The following is a 20,728-nucleotide window of genomic DNA, read 5'->3' as shown; positions in this document are numbered from 1 at the left end:
AGTTTCATATCTTTATGTTTGAAGCCTGAAATGTGGCAAAAGGTCGCAAAGTTCAAGGGGGCTGAATACTTTCGCAAGGCACTGTATTTCTTTTTAATGTTACGTTGGCTTTGACAACGTAACATTAAAAAGTTATCCAGTTATCCATAAAAAGTTATCCGATGTTTTTGGTTATATGATTTTTTGGCCAAGTAAATTATTTTCTTTCAGTTACCGAAAAGTTTAAAAACCAAACATCGTTTCAAGTACCAATGTTTACGAACTTGGCAATTGGAATATTTGGTAATTATGCAGTATTTCTACCATCCAAATGACAGTTCTGATTGTGATCAACTATACCTTGTGTAGAAACAAACAAACGAGACATTTTATGTACTTTAAACTCTAAGACACTGGTCCTTAACCTTTTTATAGTTCAGCCCCAGTGATTTCAAAGTCTCGAGTCGTCTTGTCCATGCACATCTTCAAGTCATGGAATGAAAACTTTTCCTGTAGAGTCAAACTCTGCAGAAACACTATAAAGGAGACTGGGAAAGCAGATTGTTGAGGGGAAATAGGCAGATTCTGGTCTGACTGTACCCTTAGTATTTCCTGATTTAAATGTAAGTTTAATTATTTTGTGCAGGTTTTGTGTTTTGGCATCAGATTCTGCAGCAGGTTGTGATAAAAGCCTCTGGAACTAAAGTACCATGGAATTCTGCCACTGGTACCCAGCCTTAAACCAGACTGTAATGAACTAGTTGTGGATTTTAGTGGCTCATATGTGGCACCTGGTCTGATCTTTATATGTTTTATTGAAAGCCTCAGGTCCTTATTAATTTATTTTTACATTTAAAACACATACTGGATCCTGGGACTACGTGTGTGTTCAGATCTTTGTGTCACACCTGGACTAGACTGAAGTGGACAGGACCCTCTCAAGTTTAATTGTCAGGGACACTATGAGAGACCTGTAGCTCACTGGCATTGACCTGGATCAGACTGGTTCTGCTGGGTGGAGCCTACGTTGGCACAAAGACGAAAAAACCTGTAACTGTCTTTTCTGTGAATCGTGGACCTGATCTCTACTCACAAACACACTGATTGATCGATCATGTTATTGATCAGATGTGATCAGCATTCAAGTGTCTTTGTGCTGACTGCTGTCTGTTTGTGCTTTTAATAAATGTAAATGTGGTATAATTGTAAAGTTTTACATTTTAAACAAGTATTTGTTGAATTAAATCTGAGAACATGAAAATGAAAATGATCACATTTATTTTTACTAAAAAAATAGCACCACTGCAAAGGTATGTTGTACAACCCTGTTACAAAAATGTTGTGGCGCTGAGAAAAGGGTTTTCTCTGATAGAATAAAAAGGTCCTAGAGAAACTGAGTCTGTCAGAAGTCAGGATGGGTCGAGGTTCATCCCTGTGAAAAAAACCTGTGTTCACCAACTTGAGAAATTTATATGATCAATATCCTTTTGTTAGCCCAAGCTCATTCGGAAAACTGTCCTGTGGTCTGACAAGTCAAAAACTGAACTGGAGGCTGTGTCCTCCATATTAAAGTGTAGAGGGACCATCTGACTTGTTCCCAGTGCACAGTTTAAAAGCATCTGCGATGCGGTGGGAGGGGAACTTTAATGCTCAAAACTTGGACAACTTACACATCTCTGTAGGCTCCTTTAATGCTCAATGAATCCTACACACATCTGCTGCCATCCAGACGACGTCTTGTTTGTTTCAGCAACACGATGTCAAACCACATTCTGCGGGTTTTAAAACAGCGTGGCTCAGTAGTAAAAGAGTTCAGGTATTAAACTGACCTGACTGCAGCTTCTTTCACCTAAGAGAGAATGCAGAATCAAATTTAGACCTATTTGTATATAGAACAAACACATTGTTTAAACTGAGAAATTAGATTTTTTTAAATATTTGATCAGTTTGAATTTAAAGCAACATGTTTCCAAAAAGTTGGGAAGGGGTCACGTGCACTTTTCACAACTGCTTTAATTGTGAAAGTGAATATTGTGTCCTTCCTGCTTTATTAATGATTTGAGCTGCTTGACAATTGGGGGCAAAAAAGTCAAAGAAAAACAAAGCCCCCACCCTGAACCTAATCTAAACCTGATCCTGTCTGGACCCTCACACATGGAGAGATGGACAGGGAACATGTCTTCACTGTGATATGATTGCATTAAAATTTGTCCACACAACCACAGTAAGACACGAACACACACACTCACAGCTGGCTGCTCACATACTGTACATGTCCTTATTTAGCCTCAGCACCCTCCTCCCCTCTCCCTCACCCATCCAGCATCCACCCACCAACTCTCCTCTTTAATACTGTATGGAGAAGTTTAAACTGTTTGTCTGTCTTTCTAGACACAGAGTCAGGCGGACATGTTAAAAGTATACATGAAGCTGAGGCTGCAGAAAGCTGCGGCTCGTGGTGGGGAGGACACATTTTACTGTGTTACCATCACTGTGAGGACACACTGTCAATTCCTCACTCCACCAGCTGTCTCTTTGAGTGTTTAGACCTGGTTTTAGGGGCCAGGTTGGAGTCCAGTTTAGGTCAGGTTTAGGGTTAGGGTCCGACATGCAGTGGTGATGATAGAGGACAGGGTGGGGGGGGGGCTTATGTGAGTGAGTGTCCTCACAGCTATAGAAAGAGCTTCGTGTGTGTGTCAGCCTGGCAGTCGCAGTATGCACGTTATGTACTCAGCATGCCAACTCAGCCTCAGCACTGCAATGCAGCGCTGTGCATTTTCCCAAGTCATGCCACACACACACACAGACATACACACACACACACACACATACACTGTGTGTGTGTGCATTGTTGTCATTTTACACATATATATATTAAGCATGTATACATGTATATTTTCCTCTTTATTATTCAACCTTGCAGTGTGTTCTTCTTTATAGCTGCATGCTCACTCGCCCTCTCTCTCTCATCCTCTGCAGGGCAGTTAGCCGCATTAGCTCCCTCACTGTCCTTAGATGACTCCCCCTCCTCCTCCCCCTTCCCTTCCTCCTCCTCCTTCTCGGCTGTCTGCTGTGTCTCCACCCCCCCTCCTCACTCACCTCTCCTCCCCCATCCCCCCTCCTCATCTGCCCCCCCTCCTGTGACACACCAGACGATGCGTTGACTGAGCGGAGGAGAAGAAGAAAACCTCTCCCAGCCAGCCGTCCTGCCTGCTGCATGGAGAAGCAGAGGAGGAAGAGGAGCAGAGAGGAGGTGAGGAGCTGCCTGTCTGTCTTTATGTCTGTCTCTCTGTCTCTCTCTCTACTCTGAAACTGTTTTGTTTCTGTCTGTCTCTTTTAACCTGTCTGTCTACCTGTCTGTCTGTCTCTGTCTGGCTCTCTCACTGCAGCTGCACTCTAAACAACAATCACACTGAACTGCACTGAACTCTGAAACACACTGAACTCACCTGGACTCTACTGGACTCTACTGGACTGGATTGTAGCAGACCATCTCTAATTTATTGTAACAGATTTATTGCTGCATTGGACTGGACTCTTCTGATATCTGTGCTAGGCTGTGTGGGACTGGGTTCTTTTTGTCTCTACTGGCCTCCACTGAACCCAGGTAGACTGTCGAGAGACTAGACTTGACATCACTAGACTCTGCTGGACTGAATTAGACTAGACTGTATCCTAGTGGACTAGACTATAGACTCTGGAGTCCTCCTTACTTTGCTGGACTGACAGTACTGGACTCTACTGTGTTGAACTGGATGCTGTATGACAACAGTTGTCTACATTGAACGGTAGTAGACTCTACTGGTCTCTACTACACTGTACTGTATATGAAGTTACGTCACGCTGTGTGAACTGTTGGGGGATGTGGTGGCTATGTTGTAATCCATGTGCTCTGTTTACCTGAGCCTGCTCTTTGGTTTGGCTAAAAAGTTTTTTTAAATCATAAAAACGATTTACTACAAGACCACATTGGTCTGTGCTGGACTGTACTGGACTCTTCTGAACTAAAGTGGGTTGTCAGAGTCTGGACTAGACTGTAGTCTCTACTCTTGACTGTACTAATCTGTGCTTAACTACTATAGTGGACTGAGCTCTGCTCTACTATACCTCTATCTGCAGCTTTGTATTGGACTCAGCTGAACTCAGTTGGACTAACTAGATCAGACCGCACTTTCCTAGAATGTAATGAACTCTGTGGTACTGTACTAAACTAAACTCTGCTCGACTTGACTAGACTGGACACCACTGCCATGAACCCTGACAGACCACGCTTTACATAAGATGCTCGTGGACTCTGGGCCACCACTGGAACCCACTGTACTGAACATCACTGCTGGATTCTTCTTTAGTGTATCCTTGGTTTCCGGATCAGTTCATGAGCAGTTTATTTGTCAGGAGCTGGACTTTGTGAGTGCCTCCCTCAACAGAGTTTAAATCTGCAACTCTCTGGTTGTGGAGTGATTCCTGGTTCAAAGAGCTGGATAAGCCTGATGGGTAGACACAAGTCCAGGTAGAACCAGATTTAAGTAGGTTCAAACAGTTTCAGGTAAGAATTTGTTTCAGGTAGAAGCAGAATCAAGGTAGAAACATGTCCAAACAGAAGCAGGTTCAGGTCTGAGAGGGCTGACAGTGAGAACCTCAGGGTGTACCAGAGTAAGACTGGATGGTTACTCAAATGCTGTGGTAAAAATGTTCTGTCAACACAGAGAGAAAATTACATGTGGTAGCTGCCTCCTGTGATGATCCACATTGTAAGGCTTGCTGCTAGTCATTCAGGGATCCCTCATGAAGATTTAACATATTCCTCACACGCTTAGATCCTTTGTAGCCAGCAGTGAGTCACTCAGTTTTGTGTGTTGGACTGCAGTGAAACCTCCAAATATCAAAGGTAGCGAGTCACCATGTAGAAAATTATTTTCAAACAGCTTACAACAAAAGCATGCTTAGACTTACAAACGGTATTTCTTCTGAGCTGTCACATTATATGTAGACTATATCAAATTTACCCTCTAACAGGGGCAGCTGTAGCTCTTGGTAAGACACTGAACCCCAAGTTTCTCCCGGTGGGTCAGGTCAGCACCTGATGGAGTGAGTGAGTGTGTGCAGGGCAGGTAGGGGTATTAGAGGTCCAGGGTTTAGAACCTCTAACAGGGTTTTTTCATTTAATCTCTGTGCTGAGCTAAATAGTGTTTAAATTGTTTAGCTTCTTTTCTTCATTAAAAGAAGAAAAGAAAAATACATTTAAAGAAAGGAAATTAAACAATGTAAAGAGTTGATTTTATCCTAACACAGACTTGACCATAGAAGAGGGGTAGTGAAGACATGTGTATGACAGAGAATCAAACGGTGATCTAGTACAATAATATGGATAATAATAATAATAATAATAATGATAATAAATCAGAGCATTATCTAGTGCCAAAACATAACCTAGAAAAAATAAATTTCAAAATGATCCCGTTTCCTTTTTTAGATTGATTTGGTCCTGTGAGTTAGATGGTTAGTGTGAGTTTGTAAATCTATCTGCTGTCTAATAAGAACCAAATATGTGCTGTATCCATTACCACCATGCATCACAGTAAATATGTCAAAGCTCTGTACCTTTGTGAAGTATAAATATTTGGTATTAAGTTCACAATACTAGTAAAAGAGGAGTTCATCAAATAAAGTCATTACTGTGGAGAAAATGTGACTGGGTTGTGATAGAGCTGTTTTGTTAAGAATGGTATCATCTGCATAGAAACTGACTCCTCAATGTGCAGATTGAAAAGTCCTGAACAGAAATTAAACTTTACGTTTCACTGTTTAACGAAATATTAAGGTGACAGCTACACAAGCTAATAACTTCAGTAAAAAAAATCACTAAAGTGTTTTTGTACCTCGTTTACTGAGGTAATTGTAATGAAGCTACAAGTTTAAACATCTAATTATTCTTGGAGGAACTAATCTAGAGTAACTTAGATCAGGTAGAACAAACTCTACTCACTTAAAATATAGTTGTATTTATATATTTGAATAAATGAACAAAATTAATGAACGGATAATAGGAGAGACCGACTGAGAGGTGTCAGGGTCTCAGATGTGTTTTTTCAGGCTACATACACACTGAAGCGGATTAATTAATGAACCCATATATTTTTTTGTCCTCAGGAGGAGGAGCATAACTTTGGGGGATTTATGTGGATTGAGGTACCTGCAGAAACCAGCTGAAGCCCCTGGGGTGGACATTTGTCTTAATACAGTCCAGTACATACTGTAGGCGTGGTCTCACTTTGTTCTCCATGTAAACCAGAAGTTGTGACATGTCCTCCCTCTCCCTGTTCTAGCTGTTTCCCCATGCTGAACTGAACTTCCTCCTGGTGATCTACAACACCCCCCACAGCAACAGATGATCTGTCTTCACACCATTTCCTCCAAAACAACAGTATGGATTTGAAACATCTTGGAGGAGATATCTGCAGAATTCCTGACACCTAAACAATCAGAACCCCCTCCTCTCGCTCTGGCTGATAAGAACTGTCTCAATCTAGCCGCTGGCTAGTCCAAATCCTTAGTCACTTTTTGTCCTGTCCACCTCTGGACCTCCAGCCTCCACCATGTCAGATGGGCTGCTGCAGGTGGAAATCCCAGACTTTGGCAGCAGCGTGCTGGGCAGCCTGAACGAACAGCGGCTGCTGGGTCACTACTGCGACGTCTCCATCCTGGTCCAGGGTCAGGCCTTTAAGGCGCACCGGGCCGTCCTAGCTGCTTCCTCCCTATACTTCAGAGACCTGTTTAGCTCTGCAAGTGACTCCTCATCATCATCCTCTTCTTCCTCCTCCTCCTCCTCCCAGGCGGTATTTGAGCTGCCGTCATCTGTAACACCAACATGTTTCCAGCAGATTCTGTCGTTCTGCTACACTGGACGTCTCAGCATGGCCCCCAGTGAGCAGCTGGTGCTCATGTACACCGCCGGGTACCTGCAGATTCAAAACATTGTGGAGCGAGGCATGGAGCTGATGATGATGAAGACCTCCTCCTCTTCCTCGCCTCTCTGCTGTGACTCACAGGTGGGTCTAACCACACCCACGGAGCAGTATTCTCACTGAGTCTATAGTCTATAGAATAAAATATTCCTGGTAGATCCAAATATATACATTTTGTGCAACCAAAAGTTAAGCATGTATTTAAAACCGAAAACCCCCAAATTTTCTTAAAGTGCATTAACAATACATAATGCAAAATTCTGCCCTCAGGAAGAACGTCCTAAAAATCCTTAATGGGAAAAGTAAACTTTTTGTTTAAACTCTTTTCTGTAGCTACGTCAACACTTTTTTCACATTTGCTAATTTTACCCTTTTTATTTATTCATATGAAAATCAAATCTATGCTCAAAGTACCAGAAGTTTAAGGTTTGGAAAGCAAATGTGTAGAGTGTTTAAATCTGAGCTGAACTAGTGGAAGAAGTTTTCGTGTTCACTGAAATGCAGTCAGATTTTAATGGAAATTCCAGCAGCATCTCTATTAAAGGACCTGCAGTTTAGCAACTTTGAACTTTGTTCAACACGTTTTCCCTCAGCTTTCATAAATGTGTATATTCTTTAAGGCCTCAACTTTACAATAGAAGAGCTCATGATCAGAGCAAATTATTATGTAAATGTATCTAATTATATTAGCATCTGTTTTAATCTTTATTACAGACGACCTCCACAGACGAGCTTGGGGGCTTCGACACCCAGGTGGTCCAGCAGCAGCTGCAGCCCCCGCAGCTTCAGGAGGCCAGTTCAGACCAGCCAACTCTGAGTCCCCAGGAGCTACTGCTAGCTGTCAGCAGAATCAAACAGGAGAGAGCTGACACTCCACCTGCCCAGGAGCAGCGAGGAGGAGCAGCAGGAACAGGAGAGGAGGCCAGGTGAGGACAGACAGGAGATCTGCAGAGCCCAACGTTTTCACTGTGGGACCCCTTAAAAAATGTCAACTTGTTATTTACTTTAACAATTCCTTTAGTGTACTACTTCACTCATAGATGTATTTTTACATCTACATTTACCACTGGCTACTGCATTTCCTGTTGTTTTACTGCTGCTGTACTGTTTGCTTGTACTTCTGCCAGAGGTACAAACTTAACATTTGCTGCTGCTTAAAACCATTTTCATCCACTTCCATAGTAATGTTAGCATCACCGGTTCAACAGGTTCCCTGAGTAATAATAAGTTTCAACCCAATCCAAAAGTCTAAAAGTGAACTTCAGAGACCAGTTTGAAACTGACCTGACACTGAGGAGTCCAGTCCTCCAGGACTCCAGTTCAAGTCTAAAACCCTGCGTTGATTGTGCATGAAATTAGTAGTTTGTTTCTGCTTAGTGGACACAAAGCAGTTGTATCTGGTTTCCTGTCAACCTGTGGCTCTGGTTCTGTATTTTAAGCATAAAATTTTATCTGCCAATGTGCTGCAGTCACTGGTCAAATGACAGTTTGCACATAGCAGACTGTCATTGAAGGGGGATTCTTTTGTAACTTGAAGGGAGTATTAATGTTGTTACTTTGTCATCATTGTCACAGGGTAACAAATAGCTGCTGTGGTACTTTTTTCAGCGCTGTAAACTCTGGTGTCAAGGCTCAGGACTGTTTTCGTTCCAGACATTCATTATCTTAGAGCTTTGTTCATTCAATCAAAATGCTTCAGCAGACAACTGTTATCTCTCTTCTTATAAATCTTTTCATTTCTAAAACAGCATGTTGTCTGTCTGTCATCAGAGTGGACATTGACCTTCAGACCTCCAGGAGTACTGCTCTGTGTTACCTGGGTGCAGGTGGAAGTTTGGTACCCGGGCTGCAGTCCTACCTGCTGGCAAGCGGGGGACGCTCCAGTCCAGGAGGATCTAGTCCCCCCACAGACTCCCCTCCCTCTCACCCCCCAACGGAGGAGGAGCTGGAGGAGGATTACTACAGCAATGCTGTCCACCCTGGACTCTACCAACACATCTATGGACATCCTGGAAACCCCTACAGTAAGTTACATCATGGTATGTTCGATCCGGTGCGGAATTCCATTAATGAAGAAGACTAGATTTCATTCTGGACTGTCTCACAGACTCCTAGATAGTTCAGAGACCTTTGAGCAGCTCCACATTCACTTTAGACAAACAAAGAAGCATCATAAAACCCAATACTTATTTGGCATTATTTTTTGAACAAACAGTTCCAGGAACCAAGAAATCAAATAAAGTAAACTTAGAAAATGAACTTGGAAATAAATAGTGTTTTCACATTTACTGCTAAACTCACTAATAACGGTGAGTAATAAAAAAGGAAAATCCTACTTTCAGGGCAAGGATATTTTTAGTCTATGAACCTAGAGGAAGTAAATTTAGGCCTTAGGTGGTGTCTCAATTTCACAAATTGTTCATAGCTTCAAGAAAAACTTGCATGGAGATGACATCTTAGAACACAAATTGCTGAGATGCAGAACTGTCCTGTTTACCACAAATGCAAACATTTTTATCATAATCTTCCTCTATACACTGTCCTTGAACTGCCTGAAGAACGGTTTCTGACAAAACACAGATGACTTATGCTTTGTATGCACCTCACCTGCAAACTGCAGTTTTGGCAGCAGCAGATGCTTAATGTTTCTTTAACGTAAACCCCAGACACAAAGGGACATGATCCAGTTACAGTCCAGTTACAACAAGAAGAAAGGACATTTCCATACCAAAAATCATGCTGAGTTTACTGTACAGAGAAACATTCGGTCAGTTGTTTGATGAGCTTGCTGCTTAGCTGTCTAGCTGTCTGCTTGTGCTGTCACACAGCACAAAAACAATTTCCTTGTCACAAAAAGCTCTCAAAGTCATGTCCATATATCATACAATAAGTCACTTACATGATTATTGTGACAGGTCTTTCTCCAGGTTTCTTACACCTTCTATGTGCCCCCACACATCTCCAACATGTCCTCCACAGGGACATCTTGTTTGCGGTGTGTCCGGTCACTAGCATAAAAGTGCAAGGCAACACCAATGAGCAAACACTGTGTACAGGTAGTGCACAAACTAGACAAACTTCTTTCTTTCCGTTTCTATTCCTGTCCTCTGCAGCCTCTTTTCTCACACCAACTAACTTCATGTCCTCTCTCACTACATCCATAAATCTCCTCTTTACTCTTTCTCTAGACCTCCTGCCCGGCAGCTCCAACCTCAGCATCCTTCTACCGATATATTCACAGTTTCTCCTCTGAACATGTCCAAACCACCTCAATCTGGCCTCTCTGACTTTATCTCCAACACATCTAACATGAACTGTCCCTCTGATGTCCTCATTCCTGATCCTGTCCATCCTTTTCACTCCCAAAGAGAACCTCAACATCTTAAGCTCTGCTACCTCCAGCTCTGTCTCCTGTCTTTTCTTCAGTGACACTGTCTCTAAGCCGAACAACATCTCTGGTCTCACCACCGTCTTGAACACCTTTCCTTTCATTGTAGCTGATACTCTTTTATCCCACAACACACCTCTGCTCTCTGTAACCTCACCGTTCCACCTGGGTCCCTCTCATTCACACGCATGTATTCTGTCTTACTGCATCTAAGCTTAATTCCTCTGTTTTCCAGAGCAGACCTCCACCTCTCTAGATTTTCCTCCACCTGCTCCCTGCTCTCACTACAGATCACAATGTCATCTGCAAACATCATAGTCCACAGAGATTCCTGTCTAACCTCATCTGTCAGCCTGTTCATCACCAGAGCAAACAAGAAGGGGCTCAGAGCTGATCCTTGATGCAGACCCACCTCCCCCTCTGCCACACCTACAGCACACCTCACCACTGTCTTATAGCTCTCATACATGTCCTGCACCACTCTAACATACTTCTCTGCCACTCCAGACGTCCTCATACAATACCAAAGCTCCTCTCTCTGCACCCTGTCATACGCTTTCTCTAAATCTACGAAGACACAAAGCAACTTCCTATGATCTTCTCTGTACTCAGCATCCTCAAAGCAAATACTGCATCTGTTGGACTCTTTCTAGCCATGAAACCATATTGCTGCTCATCTCTGCGCTTAGCAAAGCGTAGACTTCTTCAGTTTTAAGTAACCTGTGTGTAATCCTGGACTTAATACCTCTGAGCATCATTAATTGCCATCCTGAGGTTTGTTGAGGTGCATTTAGTTTTAGTTCCACCTGGTCATCATGTTGTCATGAGGGTCATATGAGTCAACACGTGAACTGCTGTTAAGCTGCCTGGGAAAGGACATCAAGTCTAATACCCTCATCTGGGTTTATTGGTTCCCATGATCAGGGTACTCTGGACTAGAGGTCTTCACAGGTCCAGAATTTTTGATCCAAAATGTTCCAGCGAAACCCCTGAAACCAGTTTGTATAATCTTAAACAATTAGTTGTTTAAGATTAGTTGTTTAAGATCTTAAACAATTAGTTGTTTAAGATTATACACATTGGTTTCAGTCTGGTTAGTTAGTCTTGTTCCAACCTTGGACTATTCTGAGATAAAATGAGAAATGCAACGATCCTAGAGGATACATTTTAAAATTGCTACTTGGACAAGTTCTGAAATGTTTTAAACCAACAAGAAAGAAGCGCAGTCGATATGACTCAGCCTCAAATTTGTTTCACCTGGATGACCTTAGTAATTAATTAAAGAAAATTTTTAATAGCTGTGAATATAGTCCCAGAAAAACTTTTTTAATTGCAACCATGTTTTAGATGAGACCTCTGTTCCTCAAAACTTAGAACCTCAAAGACCTCCACTCTAACCATTTCAATTTAAAACATCAGTGTTCCTTTAAAACAAGTCCTCTTTCTGAGATGTCCCAGTCACATCCTTAGTCTGTTTTTATGGACTTTAGAGGAACTGAAGCTTAAGACATTTAAGACACAGGTTTACCAAACTTTGTTTTATATCTTTGTCATTATGGCTCATTGGTCCAGTTCAAGAGAAGATGGAGATGCTGACCCTCCCACTGGCTAATGAGCGCCGGCCCTGTGTTCTGGTTGGTCGAGACAACATGGCACTACCTGCCAGTCTGATCAGTCAGATCGGGTACCGCTGCCACCCGTCACTCTACACTGAGGGTGACCCCGGGGAGAAGGTGGAGCTGATTACAGGTAGGTCGGGAAAACCAGTTCTGGACTCAAGACCTAAACATTACACTAAAAATTAAAGCAGAGTGAAATTACACAGCTTCTGTCTTTCTGTCAGCAAAAGGATTGTTAGGGAGGTCACAATATGTCCTGATGTTTTGGTGTTTAGGTTCAGGTGTGTTTATGACACGAGGTCAGCTGATGAACTGTCACCTGTGTGCTGGAGTCAAACACAAGGTGCTCCTCAGGAGACTGCTGGCGACCTTCTTCGACAGGTGAGTCGTTACACACGGACACATTCAGGAGGTGGTTAGTCTAGCTTAGCATAAAGATCAGAGGCAAGTCTTGATAACCTTCTACTTATCTTACATGAGTCTGTATTTAGTAATGGTCTCTGTTAAATAGATATAAGAGTCATGATTATGTGAGGCCCTAAAACTGTAATATCAGAAACCAATATAGTGCACTCAGTTTTAAATACATATGAAAACAATATACATCTATTTTTGCCTAAATCCACAACCAATGTACACTTATCTAATTTTTAGTATGCATCTTAATGTATAAATAGTGTATAGATATACCGTATAAACTAAACAGATACATGTGAATTTTTGGAATTTTAGTACGTCCTAAAATGATTTATTTCAATTTGTATATTTTATTATTGATTATTTCTGAAACTGATTTATAACACGTTTGAAAAAGAAATTCATCCATGTTCTCCATATAAAATAAAAAGTGAAAAGGCAAACAAAACATTTTTTTCATCAAAATAATATTAAATGCACATTCGCCTGGTACAAATGTTCCTTTATCATCAAAAGTAACACAAATGCTTGAGTGTATAAAAAGAAAGTTATAGTGACATAACAAAAATATACTGGTCCAAAAGTGTGCATCAACCTTGATAAATTAGTTAAAAATTAACTTTAATCATTTTAAATGAAGGAGCATTTGTTCAAGCTGAATGTGCATTAAATATATTGTTTATGTAATAGATGTTTTGTTTACTCTTTTTTTGGCATTTCAAAACAAGTGGAAACTTTTGTGTAATTTTGAATAAACATATATGCCTGGGAAATGGATATTCATCCATCATTTGAAATTATTTATCCTATTCAGGGTCACAGGGGGTTGAATCATATTCCAGCTGTCATTGGGCGAGAGGAGGGGTCCACCCTGGACACCCTCTAGTCAGTCTCAGGGCCAACACAGAGACATACACGGACTGACAACCCCATTCACATCTGCATGTGTTTGGACTTTGGGAGGAAACTGGAGGACACCCACACAAGCGCAAGGAGAACAAACAAACCTACTAGGTTGCCTTCTATGTGTGAGGTGGCAGTGCTAACCACTCCACCACAGTGCAGCCATGGAAATGGAAATAGATGCTAATTTTTCTAATCTGTTTTTGTAAAGGTCTGATACATGCATACTGCATTTTTTGTGAGCCTCCAAAACACATTTACAGGATGTACACTTTTATCTTCTTCTTTCCTTTCGGCTGTTCCCTTTCACCACAGTGAATCATGTGCCTCCATCTATTCCTGTCCTCTGCGTCCTCTTCTCTCTCACCAACTAACTTCATGTCCTCTCTCACTACATCCATAAATCTCCTCTTTGGTCTTCCTCTAGACCTCCTGTCTGGCAGCTCCAACCTCAACATCCTTCTACTGATATATTCACAGTTTCTCCGCTGAACATGTCCAAACCACCTCAATCTGGCCTCTCTGACTTTATCTCCAACACATCTAACATGAACTGTCCCTCTGATGTCCTCAATCCTGATCCTGTCCATCCTCATCACTCCAAAGAGAACCTCAACATCTTAAGCTCTGCTACCTCCAGCTCTGCCTCCTGTCTTTTCTTCAGTGCCACTGTCTCTAAGCCGAACAACATCTCTGGTCTCACCACCGTCTTGAACATCTTTCCTTTCATTGTAGCTGATACTCTTTTATCCCACAACACACCTGACACTTTTCTCCACCCGTTCCAACCTGCCTGCACTCGCCTCTTCACCTCTTTTCCACACTCTTTTCATTGCTCTGAACCGTTGACCCTAAGTATTTAAAGTCCTGCACCTTCTTCACCTCTGCTCCCTGTAACCTCACCGTTTCACCTGGGTCCCTCTCATTGACACACATGTATTCTGTCTTACTGCGGCTAAGCTTCATTCCTCTGTTTTCCAGAGCAGACCTCCACCTCTCTAGATTTTCCTCCACCTGCTCTTTGCTCTCACTCCAAATCACAATGTCATCCACAAACATCATAGTCCATGGAGATTCCTGTCTAACCTCATCTGTCAGCCTGTTCATCACCAGAGCAAACAAGAAGGGGCTCAGAGCCGATACTTGATGCAGACCCACCTCCACCTTGAACTCATCTGTCTCACCTACACCACCTCACGAAGGTCTTACAGCTCTCATACATGTCCTGCACCACTCTAACATACTTCTCTGCTACTCCAGACGTCTTCATACAATACCACAGCTCCTCTCTCTGCACCCTGTCTTACGCTTTCTCTAAATCTACAAAGACACAATGCAACTCTCTCCGACCTTCTCTGTACTTCTCCATCAGCATCCTCAGAGAAAAAACTGCATTTGTTGGACTCTCTAGGCATGAAACCATATTGCTGCTCACAAATGTTCACCTCTGCCCTTAGCCGAGCTTCCACTACTCTTTCCCACAACTTCATTGTGTGACTCATCAGCTTTATTCCTCTGTAGTTGCCACAGCTCTGCACATCTTCCTTGTTCTTAAAAATGGGCACCAGTACACTTCTCCTCCATTCCTCGGGCATCTTCTCACTTTCCAAGATCTTGTTAAACAAACTATAAGGAAACTCTAATGACACCTCTCCCAGGCACTTCCATACCTCCATAGGTTTGTCATCAGGACTAACTGCCTTTCCACTCTTCATCCTCTTCAACATCCTCCTCACTTCACTCTTACTAATCTTTGCTACTTCCTGCTCCACACCAGTAACCTCTTCTCCTTCCATCTTCCCATCATGCCCCCTGCACCTGTCAATACATTTCCATCCTTATCTTTAATCACACTAACCTGCTGCACATCCTTCCCATCTCTATCTCTTTGTCTGGCCAACCTGTACAAATCCACCTCTCCCTCTTTAGTGTCCAACCTAGTATACAAGTCCTCATATGCTCTTTGTTTGACGTTTGCCACCTCTACCTTCACCTGCATCTCCCTGTACTCCTGTCTACTCTCTTCAGTCCTCTCAGTGTCCCACTTCTTCTTAGCTAACCTCTTTCCCTGTATCCACTCCTGAACTTCCTCGTTCTACCACCAAGTCTCCTTGTCCACTTTCCTCTTTCCCGATGACACACTGAGTGCCCTGCTACCTTTCTCCCTGATCACATCACTTGTAGTTGTCCTGTCATCTGGAATCACCTTTTTCAATTTCCACCACTTCGTCCACTGCTCTGCCTTTGTCCTCTTCATCTTCCTCATCATTTTACACACCACCATCCTGTGTTGTCTGGCTTGCAAAGTCTTCCACCATCTGTCCTCCTGCGTTCCTGTCCTGAAGACCAAACTTGCCCATCACATTCTCATCACCTCTGTTCCCTTCACCTACATGTCCATTGAAATCTGCACCAATCACCACTCTCTCACCTCTGGGGATGCTCTGCATCAATTCGTCTAACTCACTCCAGAATTTCTACTTCTCTTCTAACTGACATCCTACCTGTGGTTCATAATCACTAACAACATTGACCATCACGCCTTCAATTTCCAGCTTCAGACTCATCAACCTGTCTGATACTCTTTCACCTCTAGAACATTCCTTTTAAACTCCTCTTTCAGGATAATTCCTACTCCATTTCTCTTCCTATCTAACCCATGGTAGAACAACTTAAACCCTGCTCCTAAGCTTCTAGCCTTGCTACCTTTCCCCCTGGTCTCCTGGACACACAGTATAGCCACCTTCCTTCTCTGCATCATGTCAACCAACTCTCTATCCTTCCCTGTCAGTGTCCCAACATTCAAAGTCCCTACTGTCAGTCCTACATGCTTGGCTTTCCTCTGTTCTCTCTGCCTACAAATACACCTTCCTCCTGTCCTTCTTCGACCAACAGTAGCCAAATATTCACTGGTACCCCTTAGGTCACCAGCACCGGTGGTGGTCGTTGCTAACCCAGGCCCCGACCGATCCAGTATGGAAGTCATTTTTGGTGTGAAAGTCATGATTCGCATTTTTAATTTGGCATGTGTTTTACACCCTTCCTGAGACAACCCTCTGCATTTATCCAGACTTTGGACTGGCCCAAGAAGACACTGGCTTGTGTCCCCTTGGGGTTGCATTAGGATGACCACTTTTGTATGCTGCAAAAATGAATACATTTATTTAGTTGATGCAGACAATGCTGTTTTGGCATTGGAGGTATTTATGTAACTGTGTATTGTAACAGTGTAGACAATGACTCAACATTAAGCTGCAATAATATATAGATTTTTTCGGCTATTCAATCAGAATCAAATACATTTCTGGTTTTATGATCAACTCATTGTTCATGTCATTTTACAGTGAAAGTGCAAATTATTTAATTGCTCCAGGTTTTAAAATAAGACAATTCACAAATTTTCTTTAGCATGGCAACACTGTACAAACCTCCCAAGACAAGGCAAGCAAATGACATGAGGTCATGCTTAAGGGAGAGCGTGAATGATTAAACCGAGGGCACAGAGAAAAGAATCCATGTGCACTTTGTGTGCACAGATTAGTTTTTCATTCTAAGTAACACCTGGAGTTCACGCAGACAAATCCAGACAATAATCAGCACACTGAAAAAATCTGTAGCTGCAGATGAAATCGGAAGTTGAGATGTTGTTCCAATCAAAACAATTTCAAAGTTAGTGAAAAAGAGGCGTACTGTATAATGTCAACCATATGCTATGCCTGCATGCTCTGACATCATCAGTTGATAATGTGTGACATCATCAGACTTGGTGTGACATCATGACATTGTCAAATGTTCCAGAAAATTTTGACAGTTAGCCGCAGCCTCCTGCAGGATCCAGCTGCTGCATTACATAACTGCTCTGTCACATTGTCTCAGAAAGATGATGGGGGGGGGGGGGGGGGGGGTGAGGCAACCTAAAGCACTGTATATGTGCTGATTGGACTGTTATGGTTTCCATAGAAACACACTGGCCAATAGTTGTGGGACGGGGATCCGCTCCTCCACCAATGATCCAAGCCGGAAACCCCTGGACAACCGAGTGTTAAACACCGTCAAACGTAAGACAAACACACACACATGTGGAACTATTACAGACAGTGGATGTGTTGGATTTATATATATGTACATATGATTGTGTGTGTTTTAGTTCAGTACCACTGTTGTAAGGACATTTGAGGAGTCAGAACTGTGCTCACAATGATGGTACTGAACTCAAACACAGGCCAACCTGAACACAAAATCTGACTTTCTCCCCCCTCACCCGCAGTCTACTGTCAGAACTTTGCTCCAAACTTTAAGGAGAGCGAGATGAATGTCATAGCCGCTGACATGTGCACCAACGCTCGCAGAGTCCGGAAACGATGGCTCCCAAAGATCCAGTCACTCCTCCCTGACGGCCTGCCCCCCTCTGGCTCCTCACACCCTCGTAAAGCCAAGAGGGGAGGAGGAGGAGGAACCGGAGGAGGAGGTCAAGGAGGAGAGGCAGCGGTACAGCCCAGCGGCAGCCCCTTCGAGCTGGACCTGCGGCAGCTCAGCGCCTCCTACCTCGGCCTAGATGCTCCGTTGTACAGCGACCGACGTGAAAGGGAGGCAGCGGGGGAGAGAGAGAGGGAGAAGGAGGTGCACCTCCCTCATCTGCAGTTTGCCAGTTCTCGTGGGGGAGGAGGAGGTGGAGGGCACGCAGAGGAAGGAATGATGGGAGCTGAGGCAGAAGGGGGAGCGAGGCTACAGACTGAACAAACCCCTGACCTCCCCCTTGCCCTGTCCTCCTCCTCCTCTTCCTCCTCCTCTTCCTCGTCTCACTCCTCCCCTCAGCCTGCAGAGCCAGCCCCTCCTCACAGGGGATTGGTCGAGACAGAAGAAAAGCTGGGGGAGCCTCTGGAAGACAGCCAATAAGCTTTTTAATGCATCTGCCTACCTGAATGTAAATAAGACAATAGCTACCTGTCCCCCCACCTGTCTCTCTGTCCCTCTACCCATCTATCTGCCCCCTACCTCACTACTTGTCCACCTGTCTACCTCTCTGCCCACTTGTCTGTCTCACCTATCTCAGTCTGTCTCCCGACCTGTTTGACCTACCTCTGATCTGTCTGTCTGTCTTTTCACCTACCTGTCTTCCTGTCTACCTGTCTGTCGGCTCGGCTCTGCTGCATGTTACCAGCCTCCTGCAGATCAGCACACAGGCCCATAGAAACAGGACTGATGATGATGATGATGTTGAAGATAATGTTCACTCTGATAACGACAATAAAGCTTCTTGATAATCAGATGCTGCTGATTCTATTTCTGACACATGTTTGCTGTAGCGCCACCTTCAGGACGACCCTCATTATCTTGGGATGGGGGCACAAGGGAGGCCAGGGGTGGCACTGACCTGTGGTGAAGCCAAAGTGAAAACTTTTAGCAGAAGGAGATATGGCTGATTTTTGGGCTTAAATAAATAAGTTATAATTTAAACATTATTTATTTATTCTTTTTAAAGCATTTTTTTCAAGAATTCAAAAAATGATGAATGTAATCAAAAACTAAGTGTTTCGAATGTGTCCTGAGACTTTGCCTTCCTGTATGTAAATTCAGCTAAAGGTGACATACTATTTGTGTGAAAAAACTGTTCTGGTATTTGTTGATTTTGATTCATGAAAGGAAATTTGTGCGTTCAGCATTTCTTACACTGAATTGACTAAATACTTTGATTTTTAATATATAGTTTAATATTCCCTAATAGAGTAGAGGAGAGTGCCCTTTCTGACCCCCCACATCCGAATGTTTCTAGACATGCTGCTCGCATCATGTTGTCTGTAATCAGTCCTGCAACCCGTAGAGGGCGCCAACAGCTCTTTAAACTGTTATTCTCTGTTATTCTTAAAATGAGGACTCCGAGCTTCTGCTTAAAGCAACAAAATGTAATATAGAATACATATGCTAAAATTGCTTAAATTCCTCTCTGCTCAGCCCCTCAGGTGGTAGCTGTTACACGATTACAATAAACAAGAAGCTAATAGACAGGTTATGGAGTTTTGGAAAATATTTTAAAAGAAAAACCCCCAACATGTTATCCTTAAATCTCAGTAAAGCCAAACAATCAAAAGTTGTATTGAGTTGTAATATATATCAGGATGAAATAAAATAGTGTGTCTGAAATACATTTTAAAATATATTATGTTATGCAATAAATAAACCTGGAAACCATATTTGAATTGGTTTAAAGTCAGTACAATATTATATAAATCTAAACAATTCCAAAATCAGGAATTCATATTAAACATTACAGTGTGGAAGTGTGGAAGTATGAACAAATATATAAAAAACAATACAAACCCCATGTTTGTGCTCAGGGGAAAATTATAATATTGTATCATCAACATCAACCGCAGTTTGCTCCCTTAAGTGATACAGAGTATCTATAAGTTGTTTAAAATGGGAGAAAGTAAACACGAACTGACAAGAACATGAACTATTGTAAAAGAGAAAAATATATTATGATAAACAAATTTATGATGCAAAAAACGAAATAGGTTTCAAAAATACTCAGCAATACTTCATAGAGAGGAACTGGGTAAGCTTCAGCCACTTCTCTTTCTTTTCTATTACATTTGATTAGTTGATTCAATAATTTTGAAATCGTGGTTATATTGTTGTATGTACTGAAATACAGACAGAAATAACATTCGTTCATTCACTTAGTGATGCTGCAGCAGGTAAAGGTGTCCTGTTGCAGCATGTGGTGGCTCAGTTGGTAAAGCAGTTGTGCATGGTCCATAGGGTCAGGGGTTCTATCCCCAGTCCTGGCTATGTGTTGAAGTGTCCTTGTGCAAGACACTGAACCCCAAGCTGCACCTGGTGGGACAGGTGAGCACCTTGCATGGCAGCCACTGCCATCAGTGTGCGTGAATAAGAAGCAACATTGTAAAGTACTGTGGATAAAAGTGGCCATTTAGCATTTATGTGTCACTACTTCCTGTCCTGACAGCTACTTCATCCCCAATAAAACATCAGCCGTTATTAGTTAGATTCTGGTTTAATAATCTGACTTTATGGAACAATTCCACAAATGGAAACATTTAAATAAAACTCTAAATTATAGACTACTAACGGTAGTATTACTTAGGTAAATGTATTCTCCATCATGCGGGTTGAAATTTTGTGATGTATTGATTTAATGATTAATTGTTAATAGGCTACGGAAATCAATCATTTGCGGCAAAGAGGCCCCAGGGAGAGTTGGGGGTCTCTGCCGCCCAGCATGCTGGGAAACGTAGTTCGAACTCCGGCGCCATTCTAAATCCCGCAAGCCACACCAGCCAATCTGGGCAACTCTGTCATTGCTTCAGCCACCCACCGCAGTTCAACAACTTTATGACCTATCGCAGCGTTTCTCAACCCCCAGCAACAAATCAAAGTCCCAAAAAGACCCACAGCCAATCACTTCATCTTAGACACCTGGCAAGCCAATCAGA

The 20,728-nt window shown here is 42.6% G+C and overlaps 1 protein-coding gene across 3 annotated transcripts; it reads left to right on the top strand.

Annotated features, from left to right (window-relative positions):
- The first annotated feature begins 75 nt into the window (after positions 1-75).
- LOC137136747 (nucleus accumbens-associated protein 2-like) lies at positions 76-18,538 on the top strand. Of its 3 annotated transcripts, none has more exons than XM_067522416.1 (8): positions 76-3,232; positions 6,306-7,028; positions 7,659-7,870; positions 8,715-8,968; positions 11,905-12,081; positions 12,227-12,332; positions 17,232-17,329; positions 17,539-18,538. In XM_067522416.1, the coding sequence occupies exons 2-8, from the start codon at positions 6,576-6,578 to the stop codon at positions 18,165-18,167; spliced, it is 1,929 nt and encodes a 642-aa protein (XP_067378517.1). In that variant the 5' UTR covers positions 76-3,232; positions 6,306-6,575; the 3' UTR covers positions 18,168-18,538. The 3 variants fall into 3 exon arrangements, with proteins under 3 accessions (XP_067378517.1, XP_067378518.1, XP_067378519.1); XM_067522417.1 differs by lacking the exon at positions 76-3,232 and adding an exon at positions 3,613-4,386; XM_067522418.1 differs by lacking the exon at positions 76-3,232 and having other exon boundaries at positions 6,206-7,028.
- Positions 18,539-20,728: the final 2,190 nt, after the last annotated feature.

This window comes from Channa argus, chromosome 11 (genome assembly GCF_033026475.1).
Source record: "Channa argus isolate prfri chromosome 11, Channa argus male v1.0, whole genome shotgun sequence".
In the NCBI taxonomy this organism is placed as follows: domain Eukaryota; kingdom Metazoa; phylum Chordata; class Actinopteri; order Anabantiformes; family Channidae; genus Channa; species Channa argus.
The sequence above is the reverse complement of the archived record's forward strand: the minus strand, read 5'-3'. Positions and strand labels throughout refer to the sequence as shown.